Here is an 18234-nt window from a genome sequence, read left to right as displayed (position 1 = left end):
TTTTTGGTTTAGCAATATGAAAGTCCTGTTATTTGAATAGATGTAATAATACTTAAAAAATGTAATAATAGCATAAACTTTCTACACTCAAAAGATGTATGTGGCATCAGTCACACTGATGTCCTTGCTGTTCCTAGAACATGCAAGGCCTGCTTCTACCTCAGGGTCTTTGAATGTGTGGTTCCCTTTGCCTGAAAGGCTCATTACCTAGTTATCTGTATGGCTTACTCCTTTACTTCCTTGGAGCTTCTATTCAAATATCACCTTCTCAGGCCTTTCCTAGTCATCCTATCAGAAATGCAATTTCCTCTGAACATATCCTGAGCCTCTTTCTTATCTTTATTTTTATCTTTCATACTTAGCACTTTTTTACATATTTTTCTTATATCACTTTTTTTTTTTTTTTGCTCACCTTTCCTCCTAGAATGTAAATTCTATGATGGCAAGAATTTAAGAAATCTGTTTTGTTCATTGTTATATTTCAGTATGTAGAACATAGCATGGTGTAGTAGGTGCTCAATAAATATTTGTTGAATCAATGGTCAAGTAAAGAAAGGTAAAACTTTGTATTTCTGGAGTTACCCAAGAAATAGAAGACAACTCCCCATGCTTTTTTAAGATGCTAAGATTGATATGATAATTAATATTTCATAATTGATTGTTTATATTATCCATAGAAATTAAAAAGCTAACTAGCTTCTATTTTAAAACCTTAATTTTTAGAATTACTTAAAAAATAACTTGTGAATTATAGGAGAAAACAAAAAAATATGATAAAAATGCAACACACTTTTCCAAATTTAATGTAGTATATTAATATAACACGTATTTTAATAGTGTATCAATATAACATGCTATTTGCATTAAATAATTTCATGAAAATATTATAAAAGTTCAGAAGCTTCAAATTTCAATTCTGATGTGATAAAAAATCTTTGGCGTGGAAAAGCACTGTTAAATAATATTACCATTTATTTTCATGTTATGAAATGAAAGGTAAAGCAAACAAAAAAGACTAAGGTATACAAAATTACATACTTGCAGACGAGTGACTAATTATTCATTAAAGACAAAGTATAGATTCTGATTTCACAGCTCAGCCATGGAAGGATGATATTTAATGTCCTATATGCAAGATGTGGGTAATGTGAGAACTTCTGTTTCTTACTCTGTGAAAATGTGAGGGTTGGATTAGAAGGAGATGGATATCTCTGACGTCTAATATCCTTTAGTTTAATAGATCCATATAGAATGGAGATATAGAAACTAAGATTGCTTTATTTCTAGAATGTAATGGTATGTTTTACAGGTTCTCATTTAATAGATTTATCTAAATAAACATTTTAAAAAGATGGCAGGGCAATGCTGATTGGGAAAGCAATATGCTGACACATTTTACAAAGTTCTTTATATAAAGGTGAGTACCATTTTTTCTTTAAAAAGGAGTGACTTGCATGATGATGCCATCATTTGTAGCCTAGCTAACCTGAAAATGACTGACTGTAGCCATTAATGGAGCAAAAGCACATAATTCAGAGGCAATCCATCAGATCCACAGACATGGCCTTGCAGAGATCACGCTTTATCCTATCCAATAAGCAGTTAATGAAGACAACATCTGTGAAGCCACTTCTTTAGTAACTTTCAATTATTACAAGGGCATATAACTTGTGCTTTTTAAATTTTATTTATCTATTTTTTTTTTTTTTTTTTGAGACACAGTTTCATTCTTGTTGCCCAGGCTGGAGTGCAATGGCGTGGTCTTGGCTTACTGCAACCTCCGCCTCCCGGGTTCAAGTGATTCTCATGCCTCAGCCTCCCAAGTAGTTGGGATTACAGGTGCCCGCCAACACGCCTGGCTTTTTAAAATTTTTTTTATTTTTAGTAGGAACGGGGTTTCACCATATTGGCCAGGCTGGTCTCGAACTCCTGACCTCAGGTGATCCACCCACCTCGGCCTCCCAAAGTGCTGAGATTACAGGCATGAGCCACTGCACACCTGGCCAACTTGTGTTTTTTATACTCATCTTCACAAGATTTCTTCACAATGGAGAAAAGCAAGATACCTGTCAAAACATATAGGAGCATTCCATATATATCTAGGTAACTATTTTAAAACCTGATTATTAGATAGAAAAGGTAAAAAGCACTATTCCTTGAATTGTTGCCTAAATTTTTTTATGCTACATGTTTAGAGAAATTGCTTGTTTTCCTACCTTTGTTTAACTGAAGCAGCTGTGTTCTTCAAAAACTAACATTATTTATTCTAAAACTTAGATTTAATGTAGATTGGGGAGCTAACTAACCACAGAGCAGTTTCAAATTAATACACTTAATAAGATAGTCTTCCCTATGCCTTGAGTTAAATCAATCAAGCTAATTGTCTACACTGAATCCATGATTGCCCATATTCTTTCCAATGGAATGAATCTGTTTTAGCTGAAAAGATTAGCTTTATTGCCTTCTGTAAAGCTCCTCGTACCTTCAGCTAGCTTATCTATTCCATTAGGCATTGACTTGCCTCACTGAGCTGAGCCCTTCTGCCAACAGAAATTGGACCTTAACAGAAGAGATAACTGCTGTAAGCACAAAACCTGTACAAAAAGGACAATAAATGTTCAAACTGGAGGCAAATAATTTGGGAAGCTGTTGAGTTCCTAAGATGCATATATCTTTATTATAGATTTCCTCTCCCAATTCTTAGAGATTGCACACATTTTAAAACCCCAATAGACTGGGCGCAGTGGCTCATGCCTGTAATCCCAGCACTTTGGGAAGCTGAGGCAGGTGGATCACGAGGTCAAGAGATTGAGGCCAGCCTGGCCAACATGGTGAAACCCCGTCTCTACTAAAAATACAAAAATTAGCTGGGCGTGGTGGCACACGCCTGTAGTCCCAGCTACTCGGGAGACTGAGGCAGGAGAATCACTTGAACGCAGGAGGCAGAGGTTGCAGTGAGCTGAGATCGTGCCACTGCAGTCCAGCCTGGCGATAGAGACTCCATCTCAAAAATAACAACAACAACAACAACAACAACAAACACACAAAAAAACCCCAATAATAAAGTTGTCATAATGAAATCATTTGTATACAACCTAATTGCTTCAGATTTTACCACAATAGACCCTGTGCAGAGGAATTAAAAGTTACATCTTCAAATTTACTCCCATCTTCGTTAATAAGAATTGCATGAATATTTTTCTCAGTTCCTAGAGACCATATATCACTATTACAAAACCTGGCCCCTGAAGAAAGCATAGGTCTTGTTCTGTCTTTTGAAATATTTCTGGGTTGGCCACTATCCATTCAAATGCCTTAGGAAAATCAATTTACAATTGAGAACAATGTGCTAGTGGTTTCAATTTCTTCAACAGTGTGCATGTATAGATGCTCAATCATCTAATAAAGGGTCTTTAACATGTCATTTTGATAATTTCAAACAAGCCCTAAAATACTTTTCCTTCCGACGTTCTATAAGATCTCCAGTTTTACACGTATGGAAAAAACCTCTCCTCACTCCCTGTAGCTGAGATTATACACTGTAAGGAGACTTTTAAGGAGATAGTGCTGAAGTGTTGAATGATAGGTTTTTCCTACAGAGACAGTTCTACTGCAATGTGCTATTATTTCCCAATTCATTTTACTCTTTAAGTGAATTTATACCATCTATCACAAAATAGAAGGCAAATATCTTTCATCTGGTTCTTATCTTGGTGAGGAAATACCTCCTACTTCTGCAAAAAAGTCACCTCATAACTCCACCGTTGTGAATTTTTTCCAAAGTCATCATTGCTGAACTAGGATAATTTTGTAGCAGGTATAACACTTGCCTGATGAAAAAACAGATTTGCTTCAAATGACACTGATCTTGAAGCTATTTTTGTTCTTTCTGTAATTTTTGTGTCATATGTATTTACTAGCCCTTAACCACCATAATCTCTAAGGAAGTTTTAGTTCAGCTCAAAACTGTAAGATATTTTGTATCAATTTTATGAATTACCAAATATAGTAGAAGTCAATTTAAATAAGACATAAAAATACTCAAAACCAGATATGATAAATAATCAGAAAAAGAAAATAGACATCTTCACGTTTTTTGGATTGATTGACTCTTAGAAGTGCCTGCAAAGCTGAGGCTAAAACCATTCTTTGTGCCTATCTTAAGGAGTCCTTCGAAGAAAAACATGTAAAATTTCTATGTCAACTTAAAATAATACTTTTCTCTTCTAATTACTTTTTTAGTTTCAAAAATAATATCTCGGAGATAATTTATATTTCCTTGTGATTCTAAGAGGAAACAAATTATTTTAAGTACCAATGTTTTCCAGAATATAAGTAAGTAAAGCCCACATCTAGTTAAGGAGAGTAACAGGACATGGGAATATTTATTTTAAAAGAACTGATTTTAAATATATGTAATAGTTACTTTATTTTAGAGGACAGCTTGTCCAAGGCTAAAATGCAGAACTTTCCAAATGGTACTATATTGATTTTATTCACCTTATGCTTTTAATTTATTTATGTATAAATATAAAGATGATGCAACATTTGAATATTTCCAAAAAGCTCAAAATATTTCCTTCTCTTGGATGTGCAAAATGCTGATGAATGCAAGAATAGTTTGAGTTTTTTAGGAATTATAGGCTTATAATTCTACTTTTTGCTTAAAAATGTTTCTTGTAGCTTCTAGTTTTCATAGCATCTGTCTATGAAAAAGTATCTTTACGACTCTATTATTATAGAATGTTATCATTGTTCTGAAAGGGCATATTGACCTCTCCCCTCCTGCCCCATTGGTTGATTTTTCTTAACTCTTTGGGCTTTTCTGAACAGAGCCATAATGAGACAGCAAAGAAGTTTGTTGCTAAATGAAAGAGCAACACTGAATTTTTGCTTCACTGCTGAGTAGGAGTGCCTGATAGCTTTACATTTTGGCAAGATCTTTTTTCTAAACTTGCCTGAAAATAGATTTTCTTTGGCATGAAGGAGGGATACCAGAAAGCAGTGGCACAAAATACAAGAGACAAGAAAAAGAGTGGCAGAAAAAAATATTGACATTAAAAAGAAAAGACTTTCTTGGAATATTGAAAAGGCATTATAAGTTTGTTTATGTACAGAGTTATTGTTTTTATCTTTCTTTCTTTCAAAAAAAGATGTTGTTTTATATCTCTTCAATGACAAAAGTTAAACTATCCTGAATAGATCAATATTATGAGATAAACATTAAATAATATTTGTATTATTTCCTTCCAGGCTAATTGCTTTGTCCAAACATATAGTATATAAGCAAGGTTCACGTCAAGACAGAACTCAAAGTCCCCTGGTTTGAAAAGATATGAATGTTTGCTCTGGGGAGCTGAAGTTAAGAGTTAGTAAGTAAGCTTTACTAATAGCTCTATTTAATACAATTAATCTTGAGTAGAAGTTAAAAGTCTACAATTTTATTCATCAGAACCATGTGTCTTTTATTATTAACACGAATACCTGCCCTTTGCAACATTTAGGCAATAGTAGCCAGAACTGAAACTCGGTGCAACATCCTTGTTTTGGAGTAAACATGAGGGAATGGTAGAAAATGTCATAGGAAATCCTTGGGAAATGAAGAAGGAGATAAAATTGGAATCACTAAAAGATAGCCAAATGAGCTCATGGTCAGAATCTAAAACAGAAAACTCAATTTTATGTCAGAAATATAACTTTAATCTCAAGTTAAAAACCATAAAGCAATAGAGATACATTCAGAAAAAAAAAAGTTAGTCAATCAACTAAAAGTTGGTAAAAATTTTTACCCAAGAATAAACAGAAGGAATGGGTATGTCATGTGATTTTCATTATATTTCAGATGCTATCTTCCTAAAGTCCAAACTCTTAGCAATAAATTGCAACCAGTAGCTCTTTAACACATCTGCTTCCCTTTTAAGAACTGTTAGCTTTCAACATGAAAAGGCAATGTAATAATTATTTCTGGCAGCAAATATGTGTTCATGCAATTCTTACCTGCCCCCCTTTAGGCTGGTATTTGATGTTGTCTGTTGATCCGATTTTGGATTTGACATTCTTCAGGTCTGGCAGTGGTTGGTTTATAAGCCGAAGCTGTTTGGGAGTCGCAGGAGATTTTGGAGGAGTACGTATGATGGCGACCTTCTTCTCACTCGGCACCAAGATGGCAGACTTGGGGGTTCCTGGTGTGTGAGGGGTCCTGGGATAGCTAGGGGTTCCAGGAGTGCCTGGTGTGCGTGAAGAATAACTTGGTGGGGTGCCAGGAGTGATGGCAGTAGACCCAGGGGTAGTGGGTGTTGAGGTACCACTTTTTCCTGCTCTGCGAATTGGCTCTGACCCTGTATTAACAAGCAAGACCAAAACCAAACCAGAGTCAGACAATTCTCCTCAAAACATCCCTCTTCCCATAGATTGTTAGAAGTCATAATATGTTTAATTTCTAAGGTATTTAGAAACAATTATTGTAATGATCACTATAGTGCTCAAGAAGCTGAGAATCTCGTTTCTGAAATCAGGTGCATAACTCAGTGGCATTCTTTTGAACACGCATTGCTATCAACACAAAGAAAAAAACCTGATTCTTTTTTTTTCTGATTTGTTCTCCTTAATTTTCATTATAAATGTGTCAAAAACTATTTTCTACTTGTGTGACTATTAAGGCATATGGATCTGCCTTTAGTTGGAAAAGAATTTACACTTAGTGTCATATGCAGACCCATATTTACTGACGATTCCTTGAATGATATGTAGATCATTCATTCCTCTATGTAGTGAATTCATTCTGGGATCCAGGTGAACATACAATACAGAACCATGTATTTAGGACACATAGTTTCGGTCCGTATAGAAAGGTCTGCATTTCAATATTCTATCCTTATATTGAGGAACACTATGAGGTGTAAATATGTTTATGGAAGTTGTCAGACATTGCTCTACTATATCATGTATTCTTTTCATAAGGAAAATCATCTCAGTGCTTCAAACAAACAAACAAAAAAAGTCTATTTCTTGCCTTAGAAACTTGTGATGTCCCAATATATTCCCATTGAGCCTCGTACCTGACTGTGTTTTCTCCTCTGTTTTCATCACTAGTTTGGCAGTTTGGTGTTAAATCCAAGACCCCGTTAATTATACAGGATCTGAGATGCATTTCTTTGCCTCAAATTGAGCTCAGCATCCTATTATTATTATACCCACCCCCCATTTTCCTACACTATGTTTCTTTCATCTTTTGAATGTGCTTTGAATGACATTTCAAATACTTTTCTGAGAGAATGATAGAAATAAGAATGCAACACCTTATAGATTTCAAAGCACTAATGTGAATACTAACCAACTGATAACCAAACACGCAAATACGGTTGTTAGGGGCAGCTCTTATTATTCCTAAGAAATGAGAATATTGAGGCTCATTCACCCAGATGCTACTAACGTCTAAGCCAGATACAATATTTAGCCCCTGAGGATTTACATTTCTAGGCATGCAAATTTCATTTATAACATGTTTTATAGAAAAGGGATAATTTTCATTTTTTACTGCCGATTAAGTAAAAAAATCAATGAATCTTCTGAAATTTTGTAGAGAATAAATATATAACAATTTTAAAGCCACTGAAGTGAAAGGAATCTTAGAGGTCACCTAATGCAATTGCTCATAAATATAGGAAATTCTTTCTGAGAAGTGGACAGATAACCTTTGCCTAAATATTTACAAGATGTGAGCTCAGGAGAGCTTTTTAGACAATTGTGATCTATGGAAAATGTAAATCTACCCGTCGCTATAGGTTCTATCTCCTGGAGAAACACAGAACAATTGTACTTCTTTCAGTGAACAGTTTTCACGTATCAAATGAAAGTGCCCCATGTCTTTTTGGTCTTCTAACACAGGCCACAAGATAGTTAGACTCTTCAACTGATAATATGAAACGGGATATGAGAAGTCTAAAGTGAGAAATTAGCATGTGTTTTGTGATTTTTATTGCTTTTCACAAGAATTTCAAGACTAGGATGATACAACCACATCCAACTTGGCATTTTGTAACTTCCATGTCCTGGTTTGTTATGGACTAAGTTTTCAATGTAGATGTCTGTCTCTAAGTCTCTCTGAATACTTTCGCCAGAAACATTATTTCTTTCTCAAATATTTTCTCTATTACTTCACCAATTTTGAATAGCTCAGATTTTCTGGGGAGAGGGATCGTCCCTGTATTTTTTGCCATTGTATCTAGCCCTGGTGACTTTCATGTGAGATGAATACAGTAGGTAGACAACATTTTTTAAAAAATAAAATGTATTGAATTCAGAATTCATCAAAGTGTGCTGAGGGGTTTTTTGACTTCATGGAGACTGAATTGAAGCAGTATTCTGGATGTGAATAACAATTTTTACTATATGAAATAATTTTTTCTAAACTTCTGAGGAGTCATTTCCATACTTGTAGAAAACACTTTAAGCTTCATAAAAGAAGGTTTTGTGTTACATCTGGAGAAAGAGGATAAACTACAAATATTAAGGCCTTCACACTGCTGTTCAATATATATGATCAATTTTTATTGTAATAAATTTGTTCTTGTCATCAAAACAATAAATTTGAATGTTTCCTATTTGCTCTGAACTTGAAGAGGTTAAATCTAAGATCTAAAACAACTTTTAAGATATTTATTTACAAGTTACTTGATTAAACTGTGCTCTTATTTATCTTGTCAACTCCTCAATGACAATGGATTTCCTTCCTCTTGGGCGGATGAGCTTCCTGCACAACATTGTTTCCTTCAAATCTTTTCAATAGCTGCACAAAATGTTAGAATATCCCTGTGTACCATTAAGGGGATGGTAGGCAAGTAGAAGTGGGCAGAGTGCTTGCTCTTCCAATCGTCTTTATGCCTCTCAGCTATTGGTATGAAGAGGTAAAACAGACCCTATATTTTAAAATGATCAACGTGTCAGTTATGTTCACCATCAAATAATACAATGCAAAATGCTTGTGAACATCAGTAAATTTAAAAAGTCAAAATAGAATTGGTGCTGAACATTTAATGAATCAATTCATATATAGATACACTTTAAAAGGCAGAACACAGTGGTTTGAAGAAGTAGCTTTATGGAGAAAGTGCCATTTTGCTTTTATAGCAACAAATACAAGCAGAATTCAAGATGTTCTTTTGGAGAGTATTTGGTATCTTTGTCTTGTCTCATCACCCTTGGGGTTATTAATGACGTTCAATTTCAACTCTAGATATTTAAAGTCTCTTCCCTGGAAAGTACTAAATCTTAAATGCCCTCCCTGCTAATTCATTTAAATAATTTATTTTTGCTATGATAAAATAATTTTTGTGATCTCAGTGTTCTTAGCACATATTTCAAAGGATGCTAATACTCTAGGAAACTAAATAATGTTGGACACAATTACTCTTATTATAGTAAACACTTTTCTTGTAGGCCAAAGCACTGTTTAAATGCCAATAGTCATATTTAAGTGGGCCAATTATTATTAAAATAAGGGTTGAAGCCAACTACAATGTGATAGTGGTAGCAATTTCCACCATTTTAAAATGATTTTTAAATGACACAGACACTCTTCTTCAAATAATTCTACAGAGCAGTTCTCTAGTACTATTTCTTCCAAACAATATAGAAAAGACTTTAAGACTTCAGGCTGTGAAGTTATCAGCAGGCTGAAAACCAAATTCAACCACTTACTAGCTGTGAAGCACTGGACAAGTTACCCTCTCTAGAGGGTCAGTTTTCTCATCAGTAGATTGAATTGAGTTTATTAATACCTACTCATTGGTTTTGCTAATTAAATTTAGTGAAAATGTATCTTAAGAGTTTAGTATCTATATGTGCTTAATAAGTGGTAGCTATTTTAGTTGCAACAGAAAAATACTTATGGAAGTAATTTGAATCCATGCTTTACTAGATAGTTTGCCACAATGCAACATAGAAGTGTGTAATGATTGGAGCATTATATAAACTGTTATAATTGCCAATCAGTTCATGAATGGGCCATCAATCAAGATAATTTCAAACTATTGCATAGACTATACTATATTTATATCTCATTTGGAATGCAAATTTTTAACGAGTTGAACAGGATCCTGCTTTGATTGTTGACTTTCTAGTTTGATTTTACGACTTGGAAATCTAATAAGTGTTAAGCTTTTATACATGTATGTTTTTAAAAATTCTTGACTTGGTTTCTACATCGATCACTTCTTTAGAATTTTCTTTTTTTGCGCTAAATTTGAAGCAAAAAGGAAAATATATTCTTAGAGAAATAAGTTTATCTCAGTCTTAGATAATAGGGTAATATGTTACCATTTCCTCTATCAACTGTTTTTACTCAAACAGCTATTTTGCGGCCATCTACATTCTGGATTTTCTGATTCTTAGGGCAAATATAATCTGGTCTTAATGCATGTTTTATTTTTACAAATTAAAATATAAATATAAGTGCTATTCCACTTAAAGGATTTAAAAAGTGCTTAAAAAGGAAGTCAAATCAAAATAAACCTACTGGTGGTCCGCCGTGCTGAGGAAGAGATAGAACTGTTGAGAGAGAAGGAGTTCTCATCTCTGTCTCCTGATACACCTCGGCGAGGAGGAAGAATGGAGGAAGGTCTTGGGAGAGAAGAGCGCTTTTCTGGGCTCTTGGTTACTCCATCCTGATTGGAGAAAACAAAAAGGACATTGGGTTCTTGTAAGTCTTTAATTTATACGAAGTGATATTGATTTTGCTATTTTACTCCTGTGCTGATAGATGAATTTCTTTTAATACAAACTACTGGATTTCATATATTTATAAGCATTTCTACTTTAGAACTTAGAAAGAGTGCATATTTGCCTAGATGCTTTAAAAAATACATTATTTTGGAGTTCTGATAACTGAGTGTGAAGTTCAAGTTCTAAATGATAATTGGGTAAAATAAATGTACTCAAGCAATCTTCAGCAAATTACTAATTTTATTGAAAAATCTTCATTAGCATGATAATTTATTAATCAGAAAGGACTGAGAGTAGCTCACTGCATGTATAATATTTCTAACAATGACCACTACCATATATTGTGTGTGTATGTGACAGGAACTCTTTATAGTTTACATTCTTTTATGATTTGTTTCTCACCACAGAACATGATACACATTTTAAAGCTGAAGAAACAGGTTTAATGAGTTTATGTAATTGTTTCAAGACAACTGAGTTGGTAGGTGTCAAGAGATAGTATTAAACCCTGATGTATATGATGTTAAGTTTCAATTGTCCATTATATTCTATACAATATAATTTATTATTGTACTGTGCAATATTATTTCTTATATATTATATATAATATATTTTGTTAGTTTGCATTTGATATTTTACCAGATAATCAAACCATCAATTAATAATGGGAAGCATATCCAGAAAAAGACATTTTCTACATTTAAAAAATAGGTATACTATTTATCAAAATTTTAAATTTGCATCTGTTTTTAAAAGGGCCTACTGTTTATGTGTCAAATACTTCAGAACGTAAAGTATTTGCTTTCATACACTTCCTGAATTAGGTTCTATAACATAATCTCCCAAATTCTATTTCTTTCTGCACCTTTTATTGATCTGCTGCCTTACCTTGTTCCCTGATTTTGAGTATGGCAAACGGTCTGTGGAGCCTGCTGAGGTGGGCTGCATTAATAAACTGTCAGAAAATGTAGCCCTTTTAGTCGTGCTAGGGCAGGCTGAGCTGTATCTTGGGGACTTTGTGCTACCCTGTAAAGCAGGAATCTTTGACAAGGTAGAATTCTAGCCATGAAAGAAAACAAACAAAAGCACAAAATAAACCAAACTATGAAGTAAAAGGAAAATAAAAAAAGAAGTATAAACGTATAAGAAACTCAGTCTTTTTAATAAGAACACATGATAAATGGTTATAATCAATGATAGAGATGTGTACTTAGATGAGAAGAGATTTTCACTGAACAGCTCTCTTTAGCCAAAACTAACTTAATAATAGTCACAGAAAAATATCTGTTATAAGAAAACCAAATATCACATGTTCTCATTTATAAGTGGGAGCTAAACACTGGGTACACACGGACATAAAGATGGCAACAATAGACACTGGAGACTCCAAAAGTGGGGGAAGGATTGAAAAATTTCCTATTGGGAACTATGTTCACTATTTGGGTGATGGAATCAATACAAGCCCAAACCTCAGCATCACGTAATATACCCTTGTAACAAGCCTGCACATGGACACCCTGATTAAAAATAAAATAAAAAATCTGTTATACAAATAAGACACATAAATAATGCTAAACCATTTCATTTTCTAGTAACCAGGTCTAGAACAGGTACCATATTTATTATTTATTATTTGCTCTTCTTTACTTCCAAATGTGATTGTTTATGTTTGGTACATAGTAGAGACCCAGTGGATAATTGTTGAATAAATGAATGGGCGGATGGATAGATAGAAGAACAGAAGAAAGAATAATGTTGCTTAGATATGAAGGAATTAGCTTTGTGAAATCTTGAGACCAAAGTAAGTCTCTCTTTTTAAAAAAATAGAATAAGCCTTAATATAGAAAGAATGTTACAAGTGACTAGCAAAACTCTCTTTTTGCTGGTTTAAAAAATAATGCTGAGTGCTTAAATTTTGTTTTTTAAAAAATAATTCTATACATAGTTCTCTCATTTAAGGAAAATGTAGATAAAATATTCTTTTTGGATTCTATGTATATAGTCTCTAATTAATTCACAGGTTTTATAATGATAACACATTTGGAAATATCTTTCAATATCCTAACTGCTGGAATTATTCCTCTAATAAATACAGCCTTTAAGATGTACATATAATCCATATATCAATCATGTTTCAAGAACTTTAAAACAAGGTATATTTGAGGCCTAATAATGAAAAAAGCATTTTTAAAGATTGAGAAAACTTATTTTCAGGTAATCTACACTGACTTCAACAGAAAATTTTCAGTTTATATATAATTGGTTCATTTTATAACTAAAACACATACTGTGAACTAAGTTATACCATAGAACTAAAAACATTTTTATGCAAAGACTATAGTCTGCATGATGTGTTATGAATTCTAAAAAGGAAAGTCAGGACTGAAAAGATTGCCAATAAAAATCACGACTTAATTTACAGGTGTTGATAACCCCTGGGGAGACTGGCTGCAAGTATAACTGGGAAGGACGTATGACTTTTGGAGAAAGCTATGCCAGCATGCCATACATCTCATGGGTGACTGTTAAAAATACAGATAAGTATGACAAAGCCAAGGAGATTATTATCTTCAAATAATTAATTTGATCTGTTACAGAAATGACAGATAAAACTGAGATTTTTATCTCAAGTTTTAACCTCTGGAGCTACAACAGAGACATAAGTATTTACAGACTATAAAAATCACTTCTTGTTTTATAGACCCAGTATCTTGAGTGGGAAGTGTAATTGGGTCAGCACAAGTCATTCTTTTTTGATTGATGCTACCCACAAAAGAGTGAATTTCAAAAGTGTGATACAGAAGAGAAAAATAAATTGGATTGCTTATAGTTAAGAAAGACAACTATTAATGCTAAACAAACAACAGAAAACCCCAAGTGAAATGCAGGATTATGGGTGGGTCTGGTTCCTAATAAAGAGCAATTTAAAAAATCATCACAGGCATCCCATAAATATATACACCTAATATGTACCCATAGAAAAAAACATTTTTAAGTTAAAAATAAGTGACTCTAAAAGAGCATACAACTACAAAAAACAATCAGAGAACTGTTCTGATGGATAGACTGATATTAGAGCTAAATCAAATAAAAGTTACTCGGGGTTTTAGAAAACTTATAGGACAAGGATATCATATTAGGAAGAAAAAAAGGCTAATAAATGAGAAAAAAAGAAAGAATGAAGGGCTAATTTTTCTTCAGAAAGACAAGATTGGCATTTACAAGGAAAAAAGGTTTTTTTGTGTGTCAGATGATGCCTATGGTTCTGTTCCAAGTGCTGATTCTATCGAGTTACTCAAAGATCAAGGGGCTTAAAAATTTCCTAAAAATGTTCCAAATTATGTCCACCTAAGGAGGAAAGGTCAGACTTATTTTTTATATCTGCTCCTGAAAACTTCCACCATTCAGTTAATTAAAATAATGACGAACAACTATTACCATTTATTAAATGAATGCTATGTTCTAAGCATTATACTGCATACTGTTTTATAACATTATTACATTTAATTTTTATAACTAACTCATGATACAGGAATTTTGTCCTCCCCTTTATTTTTAGGAAATGAAGAAATAGGAAGAAAAGGATCATATAGCTAATAGATGTTCAAGATTTGAACATGGTCTGTTTCATAGCCCTATGGCTAACCACCATAAATCATTAATTAGGAAACAGAAGGTAAAGAGATACAAATCTTGAAATCACAATGTGTTTATAATAAAGCCTAGTATTTACCAAAGCAATAAATGAACTCTGTTTCTTGCCATATGTTCAGGAATATATCTGATACATTTGTATAAAAATCAAGTATCATCTTTTATCAACGTAAAACCCCTCAGGTTCAAAATCAAAGATTTGGCTGCCACAGGAAATGAATCACTACTTTTCATAATAAATAAATGTGGAAGTCTAAAATCTTACTGGGTTTTAGAAGGGTAAACAAAGAATTGTGATTTACATATTATATGTGTTTGCTCAGTCTCAGAATGTTGTTATAAGCTACTAATTAATATCATTCACATTATTTGCTATAATTTTAGGATTTCATTAGTAGTCTTTTAATTTTTTTCTTTCAATCATAAAGGAGTGAAAATACTTCATGTTGGCTTTGGTCATTAAAATATAGTTAATAATATAAAACTAAAATTCACAGAAAAAAATAGAAAAGATTTATAAGTATATGAAGAAGTTAAACACCATTAATACAACCAAAATAAATTTTTAAAATAATAACATATGCCATCTCCATAATTTGGCAAATATAGAACAATATAAAATACGTAGTAATAATAAGGAATATGAACACTCTTCTTACACAGAATGTATAAGTGGGTAGAACCTTTCCAGAGGGCAATTTGACAATATGCAGCAAAAACTTTAAATATAAACATTTTTCTTTAATTTCACTAGTAGAAAATTATCTGAAGGAAATGGCACACAAATGCATTTGTGAACTGAACTTAGCCAAAAAGTTCTCTACAGTAATATTGTTAAAACAACAACAAAAATTCTAAAAGTCAAATAATAGGAAATTGATTAAGTATATCATCGCAAATAAATAAAATGCAGTATTATGTAGTCATTAAAACTTACAAAATGTTCAACGACATGGAAGTACATTTACTGCTGAATTTAAAAATTGATACACAGTGTTCTCATTTTTGTTGTTAAGCCTATAAATTTATAGAAAAAATTAAGATTTTACACCAAAATGATAACTGTGTTTATCTTTATGATAAGGGGATTATAATTGAATTATACTTCCTTCTGCTTGTGTACAATGCTTCATTTGGTCATATTTTTATTTTGCAACAAAAACAATGAAAGTGTATCATAAAATATAGTTACTGTTGGTTATATGGTTTAATTTGATTCTATGAAAAGTAAATAAATTGGACTTCCTTATTTTTGCCATATCATTGTGCTGCTTTCTATGTTTCTGTCTTACTAGTAAGGAAGCAGTCCAGCTGTGTCCTCACCAATTACCATCATATGCCATCCCAGAAGACGTTAATCCTTCCATGCCTGGATGCCACAGGAATCTTCTGGGTGAGTGAACTATTTAAAATGACTTTTAAGAGTAAATATCTAAACAATATCAAAAGTTATTCCGATGTTGCAGCTAATACCAAAGGAACTTCAAATGAAGAACAAGGAAAAACTTATTTTACTCACAGAGACTTTGTCCTTTGCCTGTTTAAATACACTGGGAGCCAGAGCTGATTCCCCACCTGCTGCTGTTGAAAATAAAAGACAAACAACCCCAAACTTAGTCTCTAAAAACTCATAAATGCAGTTTTAAATATCTTTAGGATATTCTGTTGTGTCAGCAGACTAATGCAAAGCAAAAGTTTGCTTATTATGAGACTCAAATTCAATAACTCAAGTAACCTGAATAGCAATAACATAGCATGTGGCTCCAACTATACTGGGTGCTAATTAATATAACCCATTGTCTACCAAAGCACAGGTAAACACACCAAATAATTTTTCTATTGATTACCAATGTATCTTTGAGTCACTAGTAGGTAAGGATAGATCCTTTAGAACAGAAGTTACAGAATAGCAATGTGAATGTTGCAAAGTTTAAGAAAAAGAACATTGATTGGTTTCTGGGGTTCGCATGATATACAGAAGGGGGCTCATAGAGATTTCCAAACCCTCTTCTTGTTCTGGAAGCCACTGGCATACCTACAGATATTTTGGTATTTTACATTTCAAACTGTCATGATGTCATGATCAGCCAACCCCTTTCCCTTTGCATCCCTTCATTTCACAAAATGAATGACATACTTGTTTGATGTGAAAATGCCACATGAGAAGGGAAGAAAAATAGCTTGTCAAGAACAGAAAACACGAGAGAAAATTTAAGTTCAGTAAATACAGAACATGTTCTACACATGCACTTCCTGTATGAAATTATTACCACATCTGTTACTGTTGTTTCTCTTGCTGCTGTTTTATGCTTCTGGTTTCAATTTTAAACTCCATTATCTCTAGCATATTTTGGTTGATGACTTACCTGAGGTGGCTTAGCTCTCATGATTTAAAACAATCCTTTGTGGTTTGGAAAACCATCTATGTTTGAAAATTGGGCTTAGAAGATAAAATAATCAAGCTTGTGTGTTTATTCCTCCTTAATTTTCATTCATAAAACAGAAACCCTCAGAAAAAAAATATGTATCCTTATCAGCCCTCTGAATAAGTTCCAAAAAGGTGTTTTTATGACATGTACAGTTCTGACACAAAAATAACTATCTACAATATGCTTTATGCCATGTAGTACTAGCTAGTGAGATTTTTCAGATTCTAGGACTTATCATTTTTAAGGAAGCAGTAAAAATGATGCCTTCCTACTACCTCTGTAACATAACTCAAATTCTTGAGACACATATAGCTTGCTTCAAACCAACGACACCTATATCTGATACATGCTTTCTCCTAAAGTATCTTAACATTAGACCAGAATAAAGGAAAATCTTAATTAGTTCAAAGATTTTAAATTTCTTTCGAAGAATGAATAAAAACACCATTTACTTTAAATGTAGTAAATTGAATATCAATGACATGTAAACACTTTACTAAACCATTTTACATTTTCTCTAAAATTCCACAATCCTGATGACATCTTTCATTCTCTTCAGGTAGGTTATAGAATTTTTATGCTAAATCAAGAGACTCTGCTTGCCCAAGCAATTTTGCTATTAAGTTAAATGAAGTTATTAATTTGCTACTGAGTTTAATGAAGTTCTAAGTTTAATGAAGCTAAAAACCTGAGAAAATGAACTGAGGTGTGTCATGTTAATTCCTAACTCCTAACTTCAGAGATATTCTTCATCCTGAAGCTTTATCAAGGTTTGCATATATACAAGCCTTCCATTTTCCAATTCTGCCTTAGATTCTTGTTTTTGAAGGAAAGCACATGATATGATTTCTAGATGAAGAACACAAATACAAAATACTTGGAATTTTCAATGACTAAAATAAAACCATCAATTACCTTGATTTTCTCTTTCTCACAAAGGCTAATGTTCCTCTTAACCTTTAAAACCATCCGAAGATTTATATAGAGGCATTGATGATGTACAATGGAAAGAAAAACAGTTCTGTTCTGATTTAGCGATCTGTCATTTTGCAGGCTACAAGCATGCCACTTAATAAATGCTAAAATAAAATATACTGTAAGATTATCCTAGTATAATTAAACATATAAAATAAATATTTTGCACTGAAATTTAGAAAAAAGTTGGCATTACAGATATTTGTAGGGATTTTTATGATGGTTTCCAACATGTTTTATTTCTTTGTTTTACCAGTTTTATAAACTTAGGAAAAAATATGTATTTGAAGAAGAGAAGTAAGTAGACAGCAGGCTGGGCACAGTGGCTCATGCCTGTAATCCCAGCACTTTGGGAGGCCTAGACAGGTGGATCATGAGGTCAGGAGTTCAAGACCAGCCTGGCCAAGATGGTGAAATCCCATCTCTACTTAAAAAAAAAAAAAAAAAAAAAAAA

General features: G+C 33.0%; 1 protein-coding gene across 8 annotated transcripts in view; it reads right to left on the bottom strand.

Annotated features, from left to right (window-relative positions):
- MAP2 (microtubule associated protein 2) overlaps positions 1-18234 on the bottom strand; it is a 310609-nt gene that overhangs the window by 18794 nt on the left and 273581 nt on the right. For 6 of the 8 annotated variants that reach the window (XM_031936513.1, XM_031936515.1, XM_031936518.1 and 3 more), the window contains 3 exons: positions 15896-15957; positions 10517-10664; positions 5998-6338 (listed from right to left, as the gene is read on the bottom strand). In XM_031936513.1, the coding sequence (XP_031792373.1) occupies positions 5998-6338; positions 10517-10664; positions 15896-15957 (551 nt within the window). Of the gene's footprint in view, positions 1-5997; positions 6339-10516; positions 10665-11610; positions 11782-15895; positions 15958-18234 lie in introns of all 8 variants that reach the window. The other 2 variants (XM_031936512.1, XM_031936519.1) reach the window with 2 other exon arrangements.

This window comes from Piliocolobus tephrosceles, chromosome 11 (assembly GCF_002776525.5).
Source record: "Piliocolobus tephrosceles isolate RC106 chromosome 11, ASM277652v3, whole genome shotgun sequence".
Lineage (NCBI taxonomy): Eukaryota > Metazoa > Chordata > Mammalia > Primates > Cercopithecidae > Piliocolobus > Piliocolobus tephrosceles.
Note: the sequence above shows the minus strand (reverse complement) of the source record. Positions and strands in the feature narration are given on the sequence as shown.